Source organism: Heterocephalus glaber, unplaced genomic scaffold (assembly GCF_053883595.1).
Source record: "Heterocephalus glaber isolate CG9 unplaced genomic scaffold, H.glaber_assembly_v1.0 deba00001733, whole genome shotgun sequence".
NCBI classification, from domain to species: Eukaryota; Metazoa; Chordata; class Mammalia; order Rodentia; family Bathyergidae; genus Heterocephalus; species Heterocephalus glaber.
The window spans coordinates 5,830,471-5,855,356 of record NW_028258444.1 but is presented as its reverse complement, the minus strand read 5'-3'; the positions used below and the strand labels follow the sequence as shown (position 1 = coordinate 5,855,356).

Here is a 24,886-nt window from a genome sequence, read left to right as displayed (position 1 = left end):
TTTTGAGCCAAACCTTAGGAAAACAGTGAGCCTTTTTTCTCTTCTAGTACCATCCCTTTAACTCAGTCCTTCAGTTGACCTACCTCTTTTACCAATGTTATTTTCCAGTTTTAAAGTGTGACTAATATTACTTTCAACGTCTTAATTTTCTGGCAATATCCTTTGATCATTACTTGCCACATCTAACCCACAGCTTTTTAGAAGCCTCATCTTGACCTTTCTATGCCCTTCTCCAATGCCCTGGCTTTTCTTCCTCATCCAGTTGTGTCTCCTGAGATGCCATGGAGGATTGCAGAACTCTCCACAGGGGAAAAGCACATATGTGAGTCCATGTGTCATAAACATAAGTGATTGCTTCTTCCTTACCATGAAACTTCAATTCTTTAGGGAATGTGAACCAAGCCGTGGGGTGAATGCAGTCACTCATAATGAACAGACACAAGAAAGAGCCAGATGGACAATACGTGATAGATGACAGGTAGACAGAGAGAGAGAAGTGACAGAGATAGAGCAGAGGCTAAAACATTAAGCCCTGAGGCCAGTCAAATCTAGGTTCAAATCCCATTTCTATGACGTGACTTCTGACTTTTCTTAGTTTCATTGTCCATAAAATTGGTATAAAGTTATGTCTATGTCATGTAATTGTATCAGGGCCAATTTCTAATATCAACACCAATTTCTAGTGTTAGGGCCTTGCCATTGAGTAAAACATTTGGGTCAGAAGATCAGCAAATTTGTTTGGCTTCTAAAATGTCTTGTGATGTTACTGACACTCATGTCCCTCTATTACTTTTTTTGATTCCTTCCTTAGATTTATGAAAGAAAAGGAGTTAACTACCATTGTTTATGACCAGCCTTGTAGGTTTGCCGTTGGTTGACATTTGCTTCTTTCCCTAAACTAAATCCCCACAGGGACACACACAGGAACCAGGTAGAGCTGTCCAACATCGCTTCAAGCAGTGAAGCTGGGGCTTTCCTACACCCAAGATTAGATTGAAGAATGTTTCCAAAATACCAGAGACATTGGTTTCTAGTGATCCAGGTGATAAAACATCAAATAACAGAACCATGAATGTATTCAGCAATACTTCAAATCTCAAGAGAAAAGTAATCACTTCTACTTTAGTCCACTGTTTAGTGTAGAGATTTTTGAAGAAAATTCAAAGCAAAATCAATTAATTTTTTTTGATCCCCTGTGCCCCCCCCCAAAATCAATTAATTTTTTTAGAAGAACATTTTATAACTTTAAAGAACTGGAATCATTTGGCTCAGTAAGAAACAGCAGAAGGCAGTCTTAATAATGGTCGTCAGATCTGCAAGTTTTTGTGAAGGAACAGTAACAAACAACTTTGAATCCCTCTGGGCACAGAGAAGAAAATTCACCATGTGATTGCTTGGCATTAGCAAATGTACTTGTCACTTTTCCTTATGGCGTTTTGCGTGAAACACTCTGATTTCTTTGCATCTAATTCTCACAGTCTGTATATTATCTCCCATTTATTGGCCTTCTGAATGTAAGAATATTATGAAAGAGCAGTTTTTAAACTGCTTCCTCTCACACTATTATGAAATCTAAGATAATTATAAGGGATGTGGGAGTGTGGGCTATACCTGGAGTTCTAGGCTGAAAGCCTGCATTTTTATAGCCAGCAGGGCCATTGTTTTTTTTGTTTGTTTGGTACCGGGAATTGAACTGGGGTCCTTGTGCTTCTTCATCAGGCGGCAAAACCACTGAGCTAAATTCCCGGCCCAAGGGCCATTGTTTAAGGCCATTTCCTGCAGTAAAAGGAGAGCGGGGAAGGGACCTCCCACAGGGGCCCCCTCCTGCCCAGTAGGAGGACTGAACCCCAAGTTGGGGCTGGTGAACGTCTTTTGACTCGGCATCATGAATAAGAAGGACGGTCCACCGCCTTTCATATTGGAAGGGAGGAAGAGGAATGCTTTTCTTTGCTCTCTTTGAGGCCACCACAGTCCTCATTGATTGGAGAAAAGCAGGCTGTCAAAAGTGATTGCAGGGGGCCAGCAGGGGGCCGGGGATTTAGCTCACTGGTTTCACCACCCGCTGCGCAAGCGCGAGACCCCGAGTGCGATCCCTGGTACCAAAAAAAAAAAAAAAAAAAAGTGATTGCACGATGGAGCTATAATAATAAAGCCTGTAAAATTTGTTGACCTTTGCCAAAAATGATATGCCTATATGGCTTTCAATCCTGTCAACAACCTCAAGAAAAGTAGACACTGTTGTCGCTACATTTTAGGTGAGAAAGTTGAAATCTCAAAGTGGCTTAAGTAACTTGCTCAAAGAGACAGCCCAGCAAGCATGGAGCAGAGACTCCATTTGTTTATTTATCTTGTTGCAAAAACTGTGTCTTGGCGGCCCTCCCTGTCTCCCTGCCCCTGGGGGCTCTGCTCAGAAGCCCAGCAAGCCTCCAAAGCCACAGGGGCAGCGTTGACCAACTGACCAGTCATGGTTCCTGGGACTGTAACAGCAGAGCAGAGGTGGAAACGCAAGTGTTGAGCCGCTGCTTGCCTGAGGACCCCAAAATTCAAAGCTTGGGTTACAAGATCAGCGTGAAGAATTCAAGGCCAGGACACAAGTCATGGACACAGAGCGGCATCCAGCGGTAAGCTAAGGAGAAGTAGGGTTATGGAGTGCAAGATCCAGGCTGGGCTCCAGAAGTCACGAAAAAGAGTGGTAGGTCCGGGTGTAGACCTGTTGGAACTGGGACCCACTCCATAGAATTGTTCAAGTAGAGAATGTCACACAGCGGTAGCACTGGGCAGAGGTGCCCTGTGATGCCAGAACAGGGCTCTCTGTCCTCTGGGGTTTTTTTAGGTTGTGCACATTTATTAAAATTGACATGTTTAATCTTCTCTTCAATGAGCATGCATCCAGCTGCCTGCAATAAAGACCCTGACTTTCATTCTATTTCCAGACATCAGCTCATACACTAGTTGGGGGACACAGACTGTCCTCTCTTCTTGACCTGCGCTGCATCTGATGTGGGTGGGAGCGCTGTCCAGGCCACAGTTAGCTCCCAGAGCAAGGCAGAGCTCTGAGTCTGTGTTAGGGCAATGGCTTGGTCCTCTGCAGACCTTTTGAGGTTCTAACAGAGCCACTGTGACCACCTTTATAAGGATCCCACCATGTGTCAGACAGGCATAAACAGGGGCATGTGGTGCACTTCCCCCACAAGGTCCCTGGTGCTCTGGCATCTGAGTTTGCAGTACACAAACCAACTATTGCCACTGTATACTCCTTGGCTTTAGAAGGCTGTTAATTCACAGCTGCGACCCCCTTGATGCCATCTTTCCTACCGATAGGGTTTTATTTATAGTCTAAATGCATTCAACTGCAGGAAATGCTGAGCAGTAGCTGGTGCTTGGTAAGTTAACTTCAATCAAGGCATTAATGGGAATATCTTTTATCCAAAGATGTGGTCCTAGAAGAAGAACCAGGCTTTGTTTTTCATCTAAACAAATAGGTGCTGTGAAATGATTTATTATTGCTGTTTTATTGATAAAACATAGCATTATCCTTTTCTCTTAAGGCATAGTTTTCTGAAGTCAGAGCCACCACAGATAATATAATGTATGGCTAATGACTTACAGTGTAGTTGGTTTTGTTTTTTTTTTCCAGTACTCAGAATGAACTCAGGACCTTGCATTTGCCAGGCAGATACAGTGCCACTGAGCTAAAGCCCCAGCCCTTAGGATGGAGTTTAGAAGGAAGGCTTACTTCTGTGTTCCTTCCCTGTTTCCCAACCAGGAAGCAATAAGCCAAGAAATTCATTGGTCTAACATAAGCTGATTCAAAATTTATTATGGAGGGGCTGGGGATTTAGCTCAGTGGTTCCACCGCCTGCCTTGCAAGTGCAAGGACTAGAGTTCGATCCCTGGTACCCAAAAGAAAAAAGAAAAAAAAAGAATTTATTATGGAGAATAATCATGGTTTGGTCTTAAAGATACTATGCTAATCATTTCTTCTGAATACCTTGCTCTAGTTGACTTTTACAACAGTTAATCATACCAGTGAATGAATATGTGAGTGCTTACTATTTCTAAAGCACTGCTCTTGGGATGGTAAAGGACAAATTACTTTTACATATTGCTGGCAATAATTGCTAATACCTATTCAAAGTTTAAATTGCCCTAGGTTCAATTCCCAGCACCAAGAGAGAGAAAAGAGAGGAGAGAGAAGAGGGGAGAGAGGAGAAAGGAGAGGGGAGAGAGAAGAGAGGAGAGGAGAAAGAGAAGAGATGGGAAAGGGAGAGAGAAAGAGAGAGGAAAGGGGAGAAGGGAGAGGAAGGGAAGAAAAGGGAAGGGAAGGGAGAAGAGAGAGAAGGAGGAGGAGGAGAAGGAGAGGAGGTGGAAGAAAAAGGGGAAGGGGAAAGGAAAGGAAAAATAGTTAACATTATATAACCTTTGACAACTGATTGACTTCCCAGGAATACATACTATAGACACATTCACGCATAAATAAAAGAGCTCATGCAAGACTGCTCACATAACAGTATTTATAACAACTAAAGACTGGTGCTACTGGTCATCACTAAGTATTGGTTAAATAAACTAAGCCATAGCTTTTTATAAAAGTATAAAGAATGCAAGTGCTGTTCCTGTACTGACTGGAAACTGCCAAGACACGATGTGTGCTGGTTAGGGTGGAGTTTCAACTTGATTGGCTGGGTGATACCCAGTTCTGCGGAGCACACTTCTGGGTGTGCCTGGGGGGGTCTCAGAGGCAATGTCTTGGGGTCTCAGTCTGGTCCCTATAATTTCTGCTCTGGCTGCTCTGTCTGCTGCCCAGCTGCTGTGAACTAAGCAACGTTACTCCACCACATCCTTCCACCATGATGTCTCTGTCTTGGAGCAGCCAACCATGGACTGAGTCCCCTGAAACCATGAGCCAAATGAAACCTCTCCTCCTTTAAGCTGTGGGTATCCAGTATTGTCTCTCCCTGATGAGAAAGTTAGCACATAACATAACATGGTAAAAATAAAAATGCAAGAAAGTCTATGCAGTATGTTATTATTACTGTTTTATGTGGAAAAGATGCAAAAGAAAGTGGCAACAATAGTTGTCTTCTGGGAAAAAAATGGATACATCTTAAATGACTCAAATTTGCCCCAAATACATTAATCCCAGGAGGTGATGGTCAAATAGCTAATACCACAGCTCTTATTATGTATTAAAGAGTTATTTTTCTGTTGAAAATAGTATGTATTTTATTTCTCTTGAAAGCTCTTTTTTCTATGTGTACAGGCAGGAAATCTCAGTTTAGCTTCTAATTTTCTAGCCAAGTGGAAACATATCCAGTTTTTAAATAACTTCCAAGTCCTTTCGATCTTGGACAGAATCCAAGCGGACTCTAAAAGAAATAACTCCTCCCTTGTTGGCACATGTGTCCTCTCAATTGCAAGGTTTCGCAAAGTTGGTGTAAATGCATGTGTTCTTAAATGTTAAAATGTGACTGCCTGAGAGAAAACCAGACTGAAAATAGGTGTGAGGGTACCTGGCATGGTGGGGCACGCCTGTGATCCCAGCATTCGGGAGGCTGAGGCAGGAAGAATGCTACAAGTTCTAGGCCAGCCTGGGCTCCATGGTGAGGTCAAGGCCAGCCTGGACTACATAGTGAGACCCTGTTTCAAAAACAAATGAGGGAAAAAATATGACAGAAGTAAAAAAAAAAAATAATAATCAAGGATTGCCAGGGATTTAGCTCAGTGGTACCACACCTGCCTCACAAGCTCAAGGTCATGAGTTCAATCCCCGGTACCAAAAAAAAAAAAATCAAGGATTAATTTAGCTGGTGGCCTGAAGTAAAAAGAATTACTCAAGGTCATTAAGAAATGAAAAAAAAAAACACATTAAAATCTAGTTTCAAACTATCTCCATAGGGAGAGTCAGGGAGATTTAGCACTGAGGGATCGGCTCAGGTATAACTTGTCCTGAACTGTGGGACATTCATCTTAAAGTAGGGTGTGCATAACCCATGGAGGACACAAATTTATTCATTAGGATTCACAATTAAAACTTAGAACTTTTATTTTTGTATTTTCAGTTTGATTTGTAGATATTTTATTATGTGCACAGCATAGTCTTTTGGTAGTAATCATTTAATATATACACACACATTGAAATATTGGGTGTGTCAGACTTCCCTTATGATAAGGGTGTGTGACCAGGAGAGATTTGGAGACCACCAGACCACAAAATTAGAGGCCACAAATTAGAGAAACCACAGTGAATGAAATCTCCTTCTCTGGTGTCCAGGATTACTGGAATGCAGGCAGGAGATGATTACAGTAGAATCAGACCCTAGACATTTCAAGAAGCCACATATATGTATGTACTGGGGGTTAACCCAGGACCTTCACTCTGAGCTACATACCTGGCCCTTTTTAATTTTTTTTAATTTTTATTATTTCGAGACAAGGTCTCTCTAAGATGCCCAGGCTGGACTTGAACTTGTGATCTTCCTGCCCCAGGCTGCCAGACAGATTCTAAACTAAGTAAAATTTTATGATTTTGATTGTAATTTAGTAAACAATACACATATATACTCTAAAAAAATCTGACATGGAGTAGTTTTTTTCCTGGTTGTGACTTGCAATTTAGGAGCTACAGACAAAAGATCAAAGGGTCAGAGCTATAACAGCAAGTTCAACCCTGACAGAACACTGTCTTCAGTCCCTGTGGGAACACAAAAGAAATTTAGTAGATGCAGGATAAACTTCTAAGGGTTCCTAGTATTTTCTCATTCATCCAACCAAAAACAAATTTATGTTTAGAGACAGGGTCCTACTATATAGCTCAGGCTGGCCTTGAACTTGCTACATAGACCAGGCTGACCTCCAACTTTCAATCTTCCTGCCTCAACCTCCTAAAGGCTTGGATTACGAGTGTATCTCAAAATACCAGGCTCAAACAAAAAAAAATTTTTTTTTGGTACCGGGGATTGAACTCGGGTCCTTGTGCTTGCTCAGCAGGTGGCAAAACCACCAAGCTAAATCCTTGGCCCAACCAAAAATATTTTTTGAGGCACTTCTACCAACTGTTACCAGACTTGTGTTTCCATTGTAAGCAGCTGGAAAAATTTTTAGAAATTATATAAAATAACTTTTTTTTTTTTTTTTTTTTTTTTTTTTTTTGGTACCGGGCATCGAGCTCGGGTCCTTGTGCTTGCACAGCAAGCAGCGAAACTGCTGAGCTAAATCCCTGGCCCTAAAATAACTTTTTAAATATTGAGCAACAGACTTTTCAGAACTTTGATCATAGAGAAAAGAGTATGAGGTTCCAGATTCTAGTCCACAGCACAGCTGGGGGTATCCAACCAGACAACATGAGTTTTCATGAGATAAACAGACAGAGGGTGTCTGGTATTAGAAAGAGTGACCATATTATTGCCAAAATATGACAATAAAGCAGTCGTACTAAGAATTTGGTTGAGAACTGGGGGGTGTAACTCAGTGGTAGAGTGCTTGCCAGGCATGCACAAGGCCCTGGGTTAGAGCCCCAGCATGAAGAGAGGGAGAAAGAGTCAGGGTGGGGGGGGGGGGGAGACAGAGAGAGAGAGAAAAGGAAAGAGAAAGAGAAAAAAGGAAAGGAAAAGGAAAAAACAGTAAAAGAAAGGAATTAGACTGAGACAAGAGAGCTATAAACCAGGGCTTACTGTCACCTACTAACAGAAAACTTTTTCAAGTATATATAGTATGAAAAATTATTAGCAGTCCATAGGGAGGATCTCTCACTTGGTTATACATACTATGTACTTGGTTACAATCTCACAACAAAAGCGTCTCTGGTCCCCACTTCCCTATAGCTTTCTTCAACTGTACTTGAAAGAGTCACATGAGACCCATAGTGGGGAGAATGACCTGAGTTACCTAATACTTCCTTTAGTTTTAGGAAAAATAGCTCTGGGTATAGAGAGGAGTCATTTGCATTTTATTTCTGTCAGTGAGACCTACCGTGGGCTGCTTTTAGTGAGATCAGTGATAACCAAAACTTCTTGGATCTGAGCAGTTACTTGGGTCTTGACTGAACATTTCTGCAAATATGATGTATGCTTCATTGGTTCACTGCCACTTCTGAAATTATCAGTTTTCAAAACTTTTCAGAAAAATTTTTGACCCTAATTACTGCCACATGGAGATTGTCTTAAACTGGCTTCTACTACCTAGGCTGACTCCAGTAAAGGAGGAGACAGATGAGTACACTTCTCACCTCCTTGCTGATGTTGTGGCCTAAATAATGAAGGTAAAGTTACAAAACAACAAAGTACCTTTGGCTGATGCAACAGCAAGAGCGAGATGAGATTTTAGGGTTGACCTAATCCAGTCCGTGTGTTTTAAAGCAAGGACACAGAAGTTCAGTGTGTTCAGTGCCTTAGCTATGGATGTACGTACAGCTAGTTGGGGCCAAGCTGAGGCCACTTCCACCATCCATGACTCCTAGTCCAGTGGTCTTTGGACCACAACTAGGAGCTACATTTTATTGGGCTCTTTTTGTTTTGTTTTGGGTACCAGGGATCAAACTCACGACCTTGCACTTGCAAGGCAGGCTTAGTGCCACTGAGCTAAATCCTTGGCCCTACATTTTATTGTTGTGAGGATGAAGGAAGTAATCCTTGGCTTTCTGCTTGAGGCAGATACATATAAGGTGTCTGTATCCATTATGTTGTAAGGACACTAGTTAAAATAGTTAGATGATGTTTCCAGACTTGCTTCCCGTTAGATAATTGACCATTTGGTACTTAACAACAGAAGCACCTAAAGCTTATATTGAACACACACGCGTGCTCACACACACACAGAGAGAGAGAGAGAGAGAGAGAGAGAGATTGAATCAAAATAGAAATGCTCTACAAAATATGGGCTGATTGGGTTATTGTTTTACTTCTCCAGTGGAGATATAATTTCACTTGGCCTCCATGAGAGGACAATGCTGAGTTGACTGGTTCACTCAAACACTACATCAGAGTGTGACCAAAACATTACTGAGGTAATGTCAGAGGAAAATCTGAAACTCTTGACTGAAAGTATTATCCTTTTGAACCAAACTTTTCAAAATGCATCACACCTGGTGTCTCCAAGGTCCCATTTCTTTTGGAAGCCTGCTTTTCTCATCACATCAGCAGAGACAAACAGCTTGCTTGTCAATCACTCCTGAAGCCTGATCCTGAGCAGAAAGCCCTGGGTCACCTGCCTGAGACAGAAGAGAAGGCTGTGGGGACAGGGCAGTGTGAGGAGCAGCATCTGGCGCAGCAGTGGTGAAGGAGATGGATGACAGATTCAAAGAGGAAGAACAGACTGAGGTCTTTGTCCTGGACGCCTTTAACTCTATGCAGCACCACCTGGATGTCCAGGACCAACATCCCCACCGCCAGCCCATCCTTCCCTCACCAATCACCTTGAGGTCTTTCCCTCTCTCCTGAGACTGGAGGCAGGAAAGAACTCCTGACTACCAAAAGGAAGTAAGTGACAGGAGGTCTACTCGGAGACACATGACTTCCTAGAACAACTTCATTTCTGTGAAGGCAGGGATCTTTGGTATATGAATATATCATAATAATATATCATAATAAATTAAAACAGTGCATGACTCATCCGATGTTTTACATAAATACTTGTTAAATGGATACATGTCAGTAAATGTCTGCATCCTTGACCCGCTCCGATGGTGGGAAATTGCATCCCCATCATGACTGCAGTCCTTCCCCTTCCAGGATTTTGCTGCCGTTTGATTGGGTCTTCCCATCTGTCTTGATCATCCTGGCTCTCCTTGCTGGCCAAGCCTGCAGTGGTTCTCTTGGGACCAGGAGATAAAGGGCCAAAGTGCCTGAGTAAGCTCAAGGGCAAAATGAGGTAAACCTAGAGGGAAACTGGAGTGCAGAAGACAAAGGACTAGGAAAATCTGCTGACCAGAAGAAGCCTGGCAAGCGGCAACAAACCTGCATTTTCACACATCCTGGGCCCCTTTGTCTGCGCTGTCAAGCATGTGCCGAAAAGCTGGATTTAGGCTCTAGACTCTGGCTTTTCCTTGGCGTCCCTCTCCAGTGAGAGCTCTTTTTCGTTCTTTCTACTAAACCACATCCAGGACCTTTCCCCACTGCATGCTGTTTGTTGTGTCATTCTTTATCACCATCAGAGCAAGAGAGCTGTTTACACTCCCAGACCTCCACCACCCCTGCCTTAAGTGGAGCAGAGGATCCTTGTGTGAGGCCGGAGCCCCAGGTGTGACTGGTATCACATAGTCGCCTCTCCAGGCCAGGGAACAGTACACAGCTCCTCTGGCAAAAGGCCCAACCCCCAGGGCTCTGTTGCCCGGGTGGGGTTAGGGGCCCTCTCAGAGCAGAGAATGCTAGCCGGCACGGTGATGCACGCCTGTAATCCCAGCATTCAGGTGGGCGAGGCAGGAGGATCACAGTGAATTCGAGGCCAGTCTGGGGTACACAGTGAATTCAAGGTCAGCCTGAGACCCTGTCTGAAAAAAAAAAATTGGAGCTGTTTTCTCTTTCTCTTCTGCTTCTCTAAGCTTATTTCACCAACCTTTATTCTGTCCCAGTGATATAGGGGAAATAAATGTAACTCCAACCTGCTAGATGTCAGATACGCTGAGTTCGTGTTTCCCAAAATCAAAGAATGAATTCTAAGAAACAATGGAGGTTAAGAGTAGGACAATTTTATTTTATTTTATTTTATTTATTTATTTTTGTGGTACCAGGGATCAAACTCAGGCAGGTGAGGCACCACTGAGCTAAATCCCTGGCCCTAAGGAAATTTTTATTGAGAGAGATAGCTCCTGAGAGACAGGAGGGGACCTGAAAGTGGATTGCCACTGAGCCCACTTCTCAAAGAAAGTTTTATAGAGAAAAATCACGAGGTAGGTACAACGTGGGTATCAACCAATAAGATTACAAGTAGAACTGCTTAAGTAATATTGACCCAATGGGGAACCAGGTCACATAGAAAGTGTACATGGAAAGAACAAGGACCTTTTTAAGAAGGGATGGATCAGAGGGTCTTGGTCATGCACCTGGATGACTGATGTCTAGCTAGACTGTTTTGGACCAGGCAATACCAGTTATCTTATCCCCTGGGGAGGAATGTAGGCCTGGTCATTCTGTCTTTATGTTGAGGCCTGGCCTTCAACACATGCGCCTCCAGCCCTAGTTGTAATATATTTTTATCCTCTGCACTGACTCCCTCAAAGGCCTAGCCCTAGACTGCCTAGCATATTTTTACCTAATTTAGCTGTCTGGGCCAGGGATTTAGCTCAGTGGTTCCACTGCCTGCCTTGCAAGTGCAAGGACCCAAGTTCAATCCCTGGTACCAAAAAAAAAATCAACCTAATTTAGCTGTCTATAATAGTAGGTTTTTGGCCTTTGTAAATTAAAACCACACAAAATTCCAGGCTTACATCACATCTCTGACTGGTACCTTACTCAAGGCACCGACACACAAAATATGATACAGTCAAAAGTTGGTGGAATGGAAAGTGAAAAATGAGAGATTAAAAACCCATAAATATTTCAAAATATCCAACCAGTTGGGTACAGGAGGAGGTCCGAGAACTCCAATTTATTCCACTGGCTACAAAAGTGGCTTAAAAGAAGAAACACTGTGCATGCCTCTCAAAAACCTAATACAGCAAGGAATTGTGTATGTAGTCACTTTTTATTTTTATATTTTAAAATGTGTCTTTGTTTATAATGAGGGAGCACTACTGAGGTGGGGAGACCACTCTCCCTCCATCTGCTGGAATGTGGGCAACACCCCAGAGCCAATCCTGTTTCCATTGTCCTAAGAGAAGCAGAAAGAAAAATAACAAAGTCCAGGAAGATCTCTAAAGCTTTGGGCCAGAGCCACAAGCTTGACCTACAGTACATTTTCCTCTCTGGAGCTTCAATAACAGTTGGTATACAAGGGCTGCATGTCATGCATGTGATTATAGCAGAGTGCATTATGGGAAAGTCATGCTCACTGGATCCCCTTGAGATGACTCAGCATCCTGTCAATCACTTTGTCAGTCATATCTGGAGGGATCCAATGAGAGACGCCGCAGACGAGAGGCACATGTGTTAAATCCAAAAGCCTGATTTATCTTATTCTCCTATTTTCCTGCCAACCTGGCATCACTTCGTTCCTGGTTGGTACCACTTGTTTGCTTCCTCTGAGTACACGTCCCCTGATCACTTCAATTAATATAGCTGCTTTTTCTTCTGCCATCGGGTGTACATTTGCAATGCTTCGCTGCTTTTACACAAGAATTTGGACTCTTATCTCTCAGGAACCCATCACTCGCATTATTTAGGTTTTGGATTCAGTACATGTATCCAAGACTAATCCACATAAAGTAAGACATTCTCTAAACTCCAGCCATGAACATCAAGTTGCCACTATTCCTGGAACCTCAAGCTGGCTAAGCTGTAGCAGAGATCTCTGGTTCTCCTCTTTCCCTTGCTGACCTCCTTCTGTTCCAGTCCACTGTCACTTTCCAGGCTAAGTTCCAAATGAGGTCCAGAGGAGACTCAGGGTCAGACTACCCGGCTACTGTTCCAGAGGGCTTAGCCTGTTGTGCCTGTGTCTGTTTTTGCCAGGATGAAGTTCAGATTGAGATGTGCAGTACAACCTAGATGTCGTGGGTACTAAGGCAAAAGCTAAAGTGGAGCAGTAGCATGAGCTAGGACACGGATGTGTGCACGCCCATGAGCACACACGCAGTACCCCTGCTGTCAGGAACACAGGATCCCTTCAGTCGCCTACCACAAGGCAAGCTGGGTGTGGCCGTGAATCACAACTGCTGAGCATTCTGGAAAATGCTCCCCAAAATTATGCTAGTATCTTTTTAAAACAGAGAAAAGGGAGAACAAGAAGAGAAAAATACAATTTTAAAAACCAGTAACTTACAACAGTTTAAAAAATATGTAATCTAATTGTCCTTTTATAGCCAGTAGCTTAAAAGAAACTGATCTCTTCTGAGGAATGTTTAAATTAGCACGTTCTGACCGGCTCAGACAGCTGTTGGCACCTGTGTGACTTGGGTAGCCTGTACCACCAGGGTACAAAGGGATCTACTCACTTTTATCAGTCTGTTTACCAATAAAATTAATAAAAAGCCACCCAATAGGACAGTCATTCATGCCTGTGCCACTGGTGGTTCAAGCTGCTCAGCAGTGAGACACACAAATCATCTCCCAGTTGTGAATGTGTAAAGATGACCAACTGCTCAGCAGCCATTAGAGTGGCTTCAGTGAAAGGGTACAGACTAGCTTTCAAGGCACCTGGCTCCCACAAATCTGTTGTTTGTGTTTGTTTGTTTTTTGAGACAGGGTCTCGATTTGTAGTTCAGGCTGGCCCTGAACTCACTATGTAGCCCAGGCTGGCCTCAAACTTGCAACAATCCTGCCTCAGCCTCCTGAGTGCTGGGATTACAGGCATGTGCCACCATACTCGGCTTACAAATTTGTATTTTTAATAAAATTTAATGGCCTTTCCTTTTTGTGAGGATGAGCATGGTTGAGTTCACATTTTTTATATCTTTTCGGAGTATGATTGACCTGCTTGGTAAAAGCATCTTTCCTTTGCCCCACCCAGTGCAGCACACCTTCCAGGAAGGGATTAGTTTGGAGTGAAAGAGAAGCAATGGCCTTGCAGGTAAGGAGGAGCTGGGGAGAGGGTTCTTTAGGATCCTGGCTTTCAAAGGTAACGACAACAGTGAAGCCCCATGAGAAGATGACAGACTGATTTATTCATTATTATACAAGGCTAACGAAGGCTTGACACCAACCTTTAGAAAGTATTTTTTCTTTTCTCAAATAGTAGAAAATAAGAATGCCTTGAAAATACTTCAACTGAAAGGTGGGTCTTAGCTAAGTCCCTGGAGTAATTTACAAGCTCTATTTCTTGTTCCTATCTTTTTCCCCTTTGCATCTTCTGTCCCCATTTATGTTCCTGAAGAGGCCTGCACTGCAGCTTCCATCACAAATAGGAATGAAATGTGCTTATACAAGAATCAGAATGGCTCAAACTCCTTTCTGCTGCCACTCTGCTGTGAGATTTGGACCGTTTGTATTAGCACAGTCTCTGCTATAATCTGAATCACACTATGCCATGGGTAGAGAAAGACTTCAAAATGAACTACAGCCACCAACCTTTAAACAACTGGCACAAGCTGCAGGAGACGAGTTAGAACACTGCTCCTCTTTCCTCTCTCCTGCTTGCTCAGTGGTGTTATATTGATCACTGTTTACACTTTGAAAACTAAACCATGTAAAACAGGGGTCTTTCAGAGAAAATGTTTATGTGGTGTTTTGTTGCAGCAAAGGGTAACTGCAGAAAAGATGCCACTAATGCAAGACCAGCAAACCTCAAGTTATTACGGTTGAGTTAAACCATATTTTCTGAATTACTTTTTAATATGCATATGTTCACTTTTTAAGCCAATAAAAACAGCAAGAATCAGAAGGAATTTAGCTCAGTGGTTCTGCCACCTGCCTCGAAAGCGCAAGGTCCTGAGTTTGATCCCCGGTACCAAAAAAAACACACAAAACCCAGCAAGAATCAACTTGGTTATTTTTTTTTTAATAAATTCTTATTTTCTTCACTTTTAATTGACACATTATAATTTTACCTATTGAAACATCCCAGTGTGATATTGTGATGACATATATAATGTATAATGATCACAGGAGGGCAGTTAACCTCTCCGTCACCATAAATGCTTGTTGCACCTTTGTTTTGGAAACATTCAACCTCCTCTCTTTTAGCTATTTTAGGATTGTTCACTCTTTCTTAAACCAAGCACAGGCATGAGTAAAAGGTACCATAAAATTTTGGGCATGGGTATAATCCCAAAGGTTTGAAAGTCCTGCTTTCTTCTCTTGCTCCTGTCTGTCTTTCAGACAAAGCCTCATTTCCCCCTATATGCCAACAAAAATTTGAAAGGAAAATAACTGACATGAAGGCATTTGGGCAAAACTGTCGCTGCCATTGAGCTGCTGTCAAGTCTCATGCAGCACCCACTCTGATTCTAACTGCTGTACCAGACTGCTTCCCACTTGTGAGATACAACAAAGCTGATAAAGAGACAAAGCAAGCCAGGTGTGGTGTGCACACCTGTAATCCCAGCACTCCGGTGCCTCGACCTGCACAGTGTAGGGTCTGAAGCTGGGCAGTGCAGTGGGAGATGAAAAGATGAAGAAACCAAGAAAGAAGGATACATACAAGATTATGCTTGAAACTTGGGACCAGGTGGAGCCATAGCTTGTCAGGAGTTAATGGCCGCCTGGAGCACCACTTGCTCTTTATTTATAGTGGAAGGCAAACAGGAAGAGAAGGTGGGGCAAATAGTGCTATGTGGAAGAAGGTAGCATGACTGTTTTCTGATCTGGGCATGTGCAGTAAGGGAAAAGGGAAGGATACAATGTAACTGCCCCCCCCCCATCCAGGGTGGACACTATGAGTCAAACACTTGACTCTCTAGGGAGGAGAAAGGGAGCAAAGAAGAGACAAATGACCATCTTTAGCCTCAGCCCGTGGCACTCTGGGAAGCTGGGGCAGGAGGATTGAAAGTTGGAGCGGCGCCTGGGCAACTCGGTGAGACCCTGTCTCAAAATAAAAAGAGCTGGGGGTGCAGCTCAGTGGAGAGGCCCGGGGGGGGGGGGTGGGGGCAAAGGAGAACACAAATCTGTTTTTAAAAGACTATAAATTATAATCCCAGGTAGAAATATTTATTTTCACATAATCTACAAAAGCTCTTCTCCATTAAGCGCAGGTCACTGAGTAATGCTGACAGGGGTACATACTTTTGTAAGAAGCAGGATTTCCTCAAGGAACAAAGTAATTAAACCACAGTATGAAGTCATACTTCCTGGTATTAGACTAATGCACCTTTAAGAGCTACAGATAGGTACGTGTCATATTGATCAAAAACCCCAAGAAGGAAAGAGTTCTCTGAAATGGTTTTCAAGTCTTCCTGTATGTGAGGTAGGCAACCTAACATATGCTAGGTGCTCAAGGCAAGGTCCTGCTAGGCATATCGAAATCTTCCCTGGTCAGTGTGGTGGGACATAAGACTGTGGATCAACAGGTCATGATTGCGAATTTTGGTATATGTGCTGCCGAAGCGAGCGCATGATTGCGAATTTTGAATAATGACAAGAAAGAACGCACCCTGGTCACTTTCTTCAGCAGTTGAAATTTACGTTGCAGAACCTGGTGGATGCTTACCTAAAAATCAACAGACGTTACATTTAGCAATGAGGAACTCAATTCACTGATAATTTACACACAAAGAATCTAACTGTAAAAATAGTATTTTATCTATTTAAATGACCTGATGTTACGAAATGGAAAGGTCCTGCAGATCCCCGCTCCAGGACAAGGGCAGCTGCTGAGGTGCTCCTGTTTGCTTGGGCTCACAGTTGAGTCCCTCTCTGTATCTGGCTTTTGGCCAAAAGACCTGCCCTCGCCAGAGTCTTCGCCTGCCACACTTAACGACGAGTCAATAAGAGGGTGTAACAGTCCGTGCCCCTTCCTTCACTTCTCCTCAGTCCCCGCGGGATCAAGAGATCTCTACCGCAAACTGCTCACAGCTCCACATCTCTCTACCCAGCGCTGACTTCAGCACTCCGTCCAGCTGGGTTCACAAGCGCACACCCCAATGATCCTCCTGCACATAGACGCCAACTCGGAGTCCAGGGAACCCCGACCGAAGACAGGTGGTATTGCAAACGGTCCCAGGAATCAGGCTCTAAAGCAGAATTTGGAGCTGGATCCCCTGCCTGCCAGCCGTCCCGGCCCTGGCGCCAGAGTGGCAGGCTGTGCCACGTGCTTACCAATTTGAATCCTCTCCCTAGGCTGGGTCCCAGCTGTAGTCAAATGAACCCAGGGTTCTGCGTCTGACTTCTCTCTCGTAGCTTGAGCGAGACTGCCCCAGCCAGGCGGAGGGAAGGAGGTGGGCAGGGCCTCCTCCCCCGGGGATCCCTCCTAGGTCAGCGCCAGCTCAGCTCCCGCCGAGAAACCGACTCCGGGCCGTTCAGGAGCCCTGTGAACAGGTTTCTGCATAGAACCAAGATTTCAAAGAACTTGCACGATATTTTAACGTGAAAATTTAAATGAAAGTTAACGTTTGTATAATGTGCTTCTTAATCCTCACAACAGCCTTCAGAGGTCGGAACTATTATCATAAATATACCCACATTAAAGACGAGGATTTTGCAAATGGAAAGGGGACCAAGAGATGGAGGAAGGGAGAGCGGGGAAAGGAGGGGGAAAAGAATTAAGACGTGTTATTTGCATGTACCAATGCCCCGCGATGAGTGTAATCATTATGTACCGCAAACATGTACTAATAAAAAATAATTTAAAAAATAAAAGTGAAGAAATTAAGCTTTTGGTAACTCTAAGCACCCGAAAGTGGAATCAGAACTCGGTTTGCCGGAAGCAAGCTCGGTAACTAAGTAACCGCCTCCCGCGCATGCGGCATCGCAGCCATTGCAGGGGTCCCAGAAGGCGATGCTGAGGGGCGGGGCCTCCAAGAGCCCAGCATTCCCCACGCACGCCAAGATGGCGGCGCCCATATTGAGGCGGCTTTGCCCCGGAGGGTGGTCTGGTACCCCAGGGTCGTCAGGACTCTTTCCCCTGGGGCTGCGTCAGTCACACTCAGGCGCTCAAGGGTTACTGGCGGCTCAGAAAGCTCGGGGTCTGTTCAAGGAGTACTTCCCGGAGACGGGTACGAAAACAGAGCTCCCAGAGCTCTTCGACCGGAGGTCAGCGGGCCACTCTCCCCAGACCATTTACTGCGGCTTCGACCCCACGGGCGACTCGCTTCATGTGGGGCATCTGCTGGCACTGCAGGGCCTGTTCCACTTCCAGCGAGCGGGCCACAACGTGATCGCGCTGGTGGGAGGTGCCACGGCGTGCCTGGGAGACCCGAGCGGCCGCACTAAGGAGCGCGAGATGCTGGCAGCCGAGCAGGTGCTGGCCCACGCGAGCGCTCTGCGCCGCGGGCTGCAGGCCTTGGCCGCCAATCACCAGCAGCTTTTCGCCGATGGGCGGGCCTGGGGCAGCTTTACCGTGCTGGACAACTCGGCCTGGTACCAGAAGCAGGGCCTGGTGGACTTTCTGGCGGCCGTGGGCGGCCACTTCCGCATGGGCACGCTGCTGAGCAGGCTGAGCGTGCAGACGCGACTCAGGAGCCCCGAGGGCATGAGCCTGGCAGAGTTCTTCTACCAGGTGCTCCAGGCTTACGACTTCTACTACTTGTTCCGGCATTATGGGTGCCGGGTCCAGCTGGGCGGGTCTGATCAGCTGGGTAACATCGTGTCCGGATACGAGTTCATCCACAAGTAAGTGCCTACTTTGTAGACCCTACAGAAATCCAGGGATTAATAATTTACACATTAGTAGCCTATTGGTTTTATCCGTCTTAAGGACCTAGAATGACGTTAATAACATGGGCTGTGCAGGAAGTAGACAACTAGTCAAGACTCAGGTTGTGTCTGCTTCCCGTAAGTCGCCTGTTCTTTGTTTCTTACTTTAAAAACTGCATTTGTGTAAGGTAACGGGGCATGCTTTAGTGGCCTCTGTTAGCTCTTCCCCCTCCATGAAGCTAGTTCCAGTCTTTGGCATCTCCGAAAACATCACAATGCCGAATATTTGACAAGTAATGTAGATTTCAGTAGGGAGATGTAGAATAGGGCTAGCCCGTGTGCTATACAGAACAAAACTTATTTTAAAAATCCCTTTAAAACAACTCCTTTAGTATTTCTTCCTGACTCACCTTTCGCTCGCTTTTCTTTCCTCTATTCAACTGGCTTTCCAAAAATCACTTCCCGCTGGCTTGCCCAGAGCCACACTGTGCCTTGGCAGTTTAGGATGATAAATGTAAACATAAGGTGAGTGATGTAAAAGAACAGAAGAGGAACAAGAATCTATATTTAGGAGATTGAAGAATTATTTTGGAGCAAATAACCGGACTGAAATCTTGAAGGGTAAGTAGTGTAACTTACCACTAATTGTGCCTGAAGCAGTCATGAAATTCTTCATGTGCAGATTGACTGGCGAAGATGTATTTGGAATCACTGTCCCTCTGATCACAAGTACAGCTGGAGCAAAGCTGGGAAAATCCGCTGGCAATGCTGTGTGGCTGAACAGAGAAAAGACCTCTCCCTTTGAATTGTATCAGTTCTTTGTCAGACAGCAAGATGATTCCGTGGAAAGGTGAGTCCTTAAGAAGTAGGCTGAGAACCATTAATGTCATAAGTTAAAGATACAGTTTTCTACATTCAATCTCTATGTACCCTTTATACTTTGTTTGTTTGGTTTTTTTTTAACTTCGAGTCTATTTAAGGCATTATGTTACAGAACATTGTAACTTTAACTGTGTTCTTTAACTTGAACTTTTTTGTTAGGTAAGATAGAATACTATGGTGGTTAGCTAGAAAGTGTAGAACCAAGTTTTTATCTGTATCTAGCAAGTACTTAGGATTTTATCACATATATATTCTAGTCTTTTCAACTCCATTCATTTTAACTACTCTTATTTTGTTTCTCCTGTCATGGGTTTGACTCTTAACATTTGTTTTCTTTAATGTATCATAGCACATCCTTAGGACTCTCCCTACACACACTGGGAGTGGTACTCTACCACAGAGCTACATTCCCAGGCCTCCCTTCCCCCCTCCCTCCTTCCCCTTCCCTCCCTGCCCCCCCTTCTTTTCTTTCACAATACTAGGGATTGAACCCAGAGCCTTCACGCTTAGTTATATCCCTAACGTTTTTTTTTTTTTTTGGTATTGGGGATTGAACTCAGGACCTTGTGCTTGCAAGACAGGTGCAGTGCTACTGAGTTAAATCCCTGGCCCCCTAACACATTTTTTTATATTGATTGAAGGTCTTACCAAGTCTCTAAGTTGCCCGAGCTGGGCTCAAATTTGAGATCCTCCTGCCTCAGTCTCTCAGAGTGCTGGGATTACAGGCATTCAACACTACACCCAGCTCTTTTTTTATTTTGAGACAGGTCTTGCTAAATTGCCGAGGCAAAACTTGAATTTGCAATCATCATGCAACAGCTTTCCTAAGTGCTGGGATTATAGACATGCACCACCATGCCCTGCAAGGATCATTTTAAAGCAACTTTCTTGTTCACTTACATTGCCTTATACTCTTAGAAGAATATAAATTAAGGCAAAATGAAGTAGACCTGCAGCAAAGGAAAGTAAAAGGATATTTTGATCTTACTGTATTATCAAAATAATCTAGGAATAATTCTTTTAAAAATTTTAAATGTGTAACTTTCGTGCAAAGCATCAGAAAAGACTTGACCAACACAAAAACCTACATAAATGGAGAGTTATACCATATTCATCGTATAGACATATCAATTCTGTTTGATCCACATGTTCACTGTAGTTCCAACAATACATAAACAGGGCTTTTTGTGGAACTTCAAGCTTATTCTAGGTTTATGTGGAAACAGAGACATCTAAGATTGCCAAGACATTTTTTTAATGTGGTGCTGGGAATTGAATTTAGGGCCTTGCACATACTAGGCAAGTGATCTACCACTAAGCTACATCCCCAGCCATACCAAGACATTTTTGAAAAAAAAAAAAAGGAAGATGATATGACTTACTGCAAAATTATAGAAATTAAGGCTTTCCCTTTGGATTTATGGCCATATGTTTGATGATATAGTCCTAGGGTTTTGATGTATCAAAAAATTATGCATTTTTGAAAGTTTCATTTTCTGTTTTTGTGAAGGGCTTGGATTTACTCCCCTCCCCCCCCCAAATTCTCAAAACTGTGAGCAAAGGACAGCCCAGTAGAAAAAAGAGAAAGAAACATGAGCAGGCATTTCACCAAGGCCCTACCCAAAAGACAGTAAAAAAGTGCTCAGCCTTCATGATAAAAAGGAAAATGCAAGGTAAAGGCACAGTGAGATACACTACACCCTCCATAGTGGCTAACTGTAAGACATGGCAGTACTAAGCATCCATGAGAATGTTCCAAGGTGGTAAGGAAGTGAACTTACAGATCTGCTCTGGAAAACTATTTGGTAGTACCTACTAAAGCTGAATATGTACATATACTGTGACCCCCACAGGAGTTCTCCTGGATACATACCCAACCGAAATGAGTGTACGTGTGCACCTAGACCTCTTAAATATATGAAAATATTCATACCAGCATTATCATTTGTACAGAAAGTAGAAACAGTATAAATGCCTGCAGCATATTGGAATAAATAAATATATGATGTATGAATAGTCACGGGATGGAATGCAACATCATGAATAAATAGCCTAAACATACTGATGTTCCAAAGTAGCCAAATACAAAAGTATATTCTCTTAGGGCTTGAAATATTTCACTCCAAGCTCTCCTTGACTGGAGGGTTTGTGTTGAGAAGTCTGCTGTGATTCTGATGGGTTTTCTTTTATAAGTGATTTATTTCTTTCCTCTAACAGTTTTTAATATTCCGTTCTTGTGTTGAATTTCTGGAATCTTAACTATTATATGCCTTGGTGTAGTTTTTTCTGGTCATGGCTGTTTAGAGTTCTGCATGCCTCACTTACCTGTATGTCAAATGTTTTCTTCCATGCTTAGGAAGTTTTCTGATACTCTGAACAGGTTTTTTATGCCCTTTGGACTATCTTCTGATTTTTCATTGATTCCAATCAATCTTATTTTAGTTACATTACTTTTCTCATTGCTGAGGCAAAATACCCCACACCCAAAGTTAAAGGAGGAAAGGTTTATTTCAGCTCAGTTTGTAGAGGGTTCAGTACATAATCAGCTGGCTCCAAGGCAGGTTACCATTGCAGAATGGCATCACAGAGGAGAAACAGTTCATAGCAGGGAGAAGACAGCAAAAGCAAACAAGCAACCAGCAATGAGCCTCTTTGTTCCTTATATCTTATCCAGGCTACCTGCCCTTAATAGTAGTACTCACACCCTTAATCCTAGCATTGCACTATGAATCAATCCCAGCATCACACACACAGGTAGATCCAGCCACCTCCAAAAAGCTCCACCTATGACCAAATGAGGTTTAAGGGAACATCTAGACACAAGCCATAGCATTATTCTTCTTGGCATTATCTAGCAGCTGTTGGATTGATTTTTCATGGTCCCTTGCTACAAGAATATATTCTTTATGATTCCATGCATGTGATATCATGGCAAAACTTGCTGGGCACAGTGGCACGCCTGAAAGTGACAACTACTCTGGAGCTCAGGCGGGAGGTGCCCTTGGTCCAGGAGTTTGAGGCCAGCCTTGGCAACACAGTTCTATCTCAAAAAAAAGGGCAAAACTAAGTGATGCATTTAGGGAAGTGTACTGAGATGTTACCGTAGTTTTAAAAAAACAAGGAACTAATTATCATTAAGGCAGAGTAATGATTAAGCTGAAGGGAGCCTGGGGATAGATGATATGCTTGGGCTTTGTTGGGTAGAGGCATTGTATTTTTTAATGAAAGTGATGGTTACATAGACATTTGCTTCATGATTTATTAAGCTGTTTCATGTACTTTTTTTCTTTGTCTCATTTCAGCAAAGAAAAGGTTAGAAATGTACAGAATGTCAATTTTTAAATTATGCAATACTTTTTATTCATGGGTGTATACACATGTAAGTCAAAAGTACTGCATAGCAGCAACTTGCTCAGGAAGGATTTAGATTAGTGGTTATCACTGGGGACAGAGAAGGGAGTTTGACAGGACTAGAGCGTTTATATCTCATTTTATTTCAGAGAACTACATGAAAGGCAAAAAGGTAGCATTTGTAAGTCTGGGTTGTATATGCATGAGTGTGTTACATTATTTTCAGTACTTTCTGCGTGTTAATATTTTCATATTTAAAAATAAAAAAGTTTGAAAAGCAAGCAGGATGTTCTTTAAAGGGTAAGGGAGCTGGAGATAAGAGTTAGTATATGATATAAATGTAACCTTTATTTCTTGCCCCCAAGGTACCTGAAGCTCTTCACTTTTCTGCCCCTTGCAGAGATTGACCATATTATGCAGCTGCACAGCAAAGAACCGGAAAAGCGAGGTCCACAGAAGCGACTTGCTGCAGAAGTAACAAAGCTTGTTCATGGACAGGAAGGATTGGATTCTGCTAAAAGGTAGTCTTTAAAGCAATTAACTCTTGGTGAAGTTTAGTTGATAGACTTGAGAAATTATGGAGCTATGCAAGATAAATGTGGCGGTTTCAAAGCTTTTGGTGTGGACACTCCATAGCTGGGTAATGTGTACTGGGACATGTTTGAGGCACTTACATGATGGCTTCCAAAATGTCTTCTAGGTGTACACAAGCCCTTTACCATAGTAGCATAGAAGCACTGGAAGTCATGTCCGACCAAGAGTTGAAAGAGTTGTTTAAAGAAGCTTCATTTTCTGAATTAGTTCTTGACCCTGGAACAAGTGTCCTAGACACATGCCGCAAAGCAAATGCCATTCCTGATGGTCCTCGAGGGTAAGATGATTTAGCTTTTTGATTCAGTTACTTTACCATCCATTGTTATAATTTGTAGCGTATTTCCAGAGAGGGTGTTTTCCTAATAATGTTTTCATAGGATCTCATTTCTTTTAAAAGTAAAATTCCAAGAATAAAGTGAAAGCAAAGTACTTACTTTTGAAAATGCCTCAAATTAAAGAGTATTCCCATACTCCTTAACTTGGTTAGTCTTCCCTTCAGCACTCAGTCTTGTGTTGAGCAGCCCTGTTGTTTAGTAAATGTGCTCCAGGATCAGTTAGCTTAGGGCTGTAGTTACAAATTGACAAATGAACAGAGTGACATGACTCCTGTCATACTCAGGCTCTATCCCCTTTATTTTAGGGGACAGAAGTTGAGATGGGCGAGGTGGCACATGCCTATAATTCTAGCACTTTGGGGGGTCAAGGCAGGAGTTCTAATCTAGCTCAACCAGGGCAACTTAGTGATTTAGCAAAACTGTCTCAAAATTTAAAAAAAGAGTCAGGGTGGTGATATAGTTTAGTCTGAAGACCCTGAGTTCAATTCCCCATAAATAAAAATGAGTGTGTGTATGTATGTGTGTATATATATATATATATATATATATATACACACACAAAAAAAAAGTTGATTGAATTACTGAAAATGAGATGTAATTTCATAAGGCTTATGAAGTACAAAATAACTGCGTTTTTCTCCAGGAAGTAAGCAGAGTATTTTAATTCCTGTTACACCATATTATTAGAGAATAATATTTTTTACTCCATAAGACGTTATCTGGCATATAATTAATGGTTACTCATTTGTAACTGAATAGTGAGAGGTAGAAGGAAAAACATTAGCCAGGAATGGGCAACAGAGATTGGATCTCTCTAGTTACTAAACATTTCTATTTTCAGGTATCGGATGATAACAGAAGGTGGAGTCAGTATAAATCACAGACAAGTAACAAATCCTGAGACTGTTTTAGTTGTTGGACAACATATTCTCAAGAATGGACTCTCTTTACTTAAAATAGGAAAAAGGAATTTCTACATTATAAAATGGTTTCAGTTATGAAAAAAATCCTTTTGGTTGTTCACCTTTATCTGTCATTCCCAAAACATAAGGAAAGTTGGCTTCAAAATGAAAGAGAGGGATCACGATGTAATTTATTTTTATGAGTTGGTTAATAAGTAAAGTGTTTAATGATGGTTTATTTCTTGGCCCATGGACATTACCACAGAAATTCATCTCAGGAATTGAAGCTGGGCATGGTGACACATGCCTGGAATTCCAGCCTGGGCTACATGGTGAGTTTAAGGCCAGCCCAAACTACATACCAAGACCCTGTCTCAAAAATAAAAGAATTGATCTCATAAAAAGTCTGTTTATAAAGAACTAAATGATGTCTTCTTTTTTTTTT

General features: G+C 42.8%; 1 protein-coding gene across 1 annotated transcript; it reads left to right on the top strand.

Annotated features, from left to right (window-relative positions):
* The first annotated feature begins 17,530 nt into the window (after window positions 1-17,530).
* Window positions 17,531-24,866, top strand: Yars2 (tyrosyl-tRNA synthetase 2). The gene is made up of 5 exons (XM_004855014.3): window positions 17,531-18,353; window positions 19,060-19,227; window positions 22,976-23,131; window positions 23,311-23,481; window positions 24,381-24,866. Exons 1-5 carry the CDS (start codon window positions 17,572-17,574, stop codon window positions 24,538-24,540), a joined length of 1,437 nt encoding a protein of 478 aa, XP_004855071.3. The 5' UTR covers window positions 17,531-17,571; the 3' UTR covers window positions 24,541-24,866.
* The last annotated feature ends 20 nt before the right edge of the window (window positions 24,867-24,886 follow it).

Bases quoted from the DNA above. Each gene is read 5' to 3' on its own strand.
- Yars2 (XM_004855014.3), top strand. From the start codon at position 17,572: ATGGCGGCGCCCATATTGAGGCGGCTTTGCCCCGGAGGGTGGTCTGGT. The intron at 18,354-19,059 runs GTAAGTGCCTAC...CTTCATGTGCAG, and splicing joins GGATACGAGTTCATCCACAA to ATTGACTGGCGAAGATGTAT. The intron at 23,482-24,380 runs GTAAGATGATTT...TTCTATTTTCAG, and splicing joins ATTCCTGATGGTCCTCGAGG to GTATCGGATGATAACAGAAG.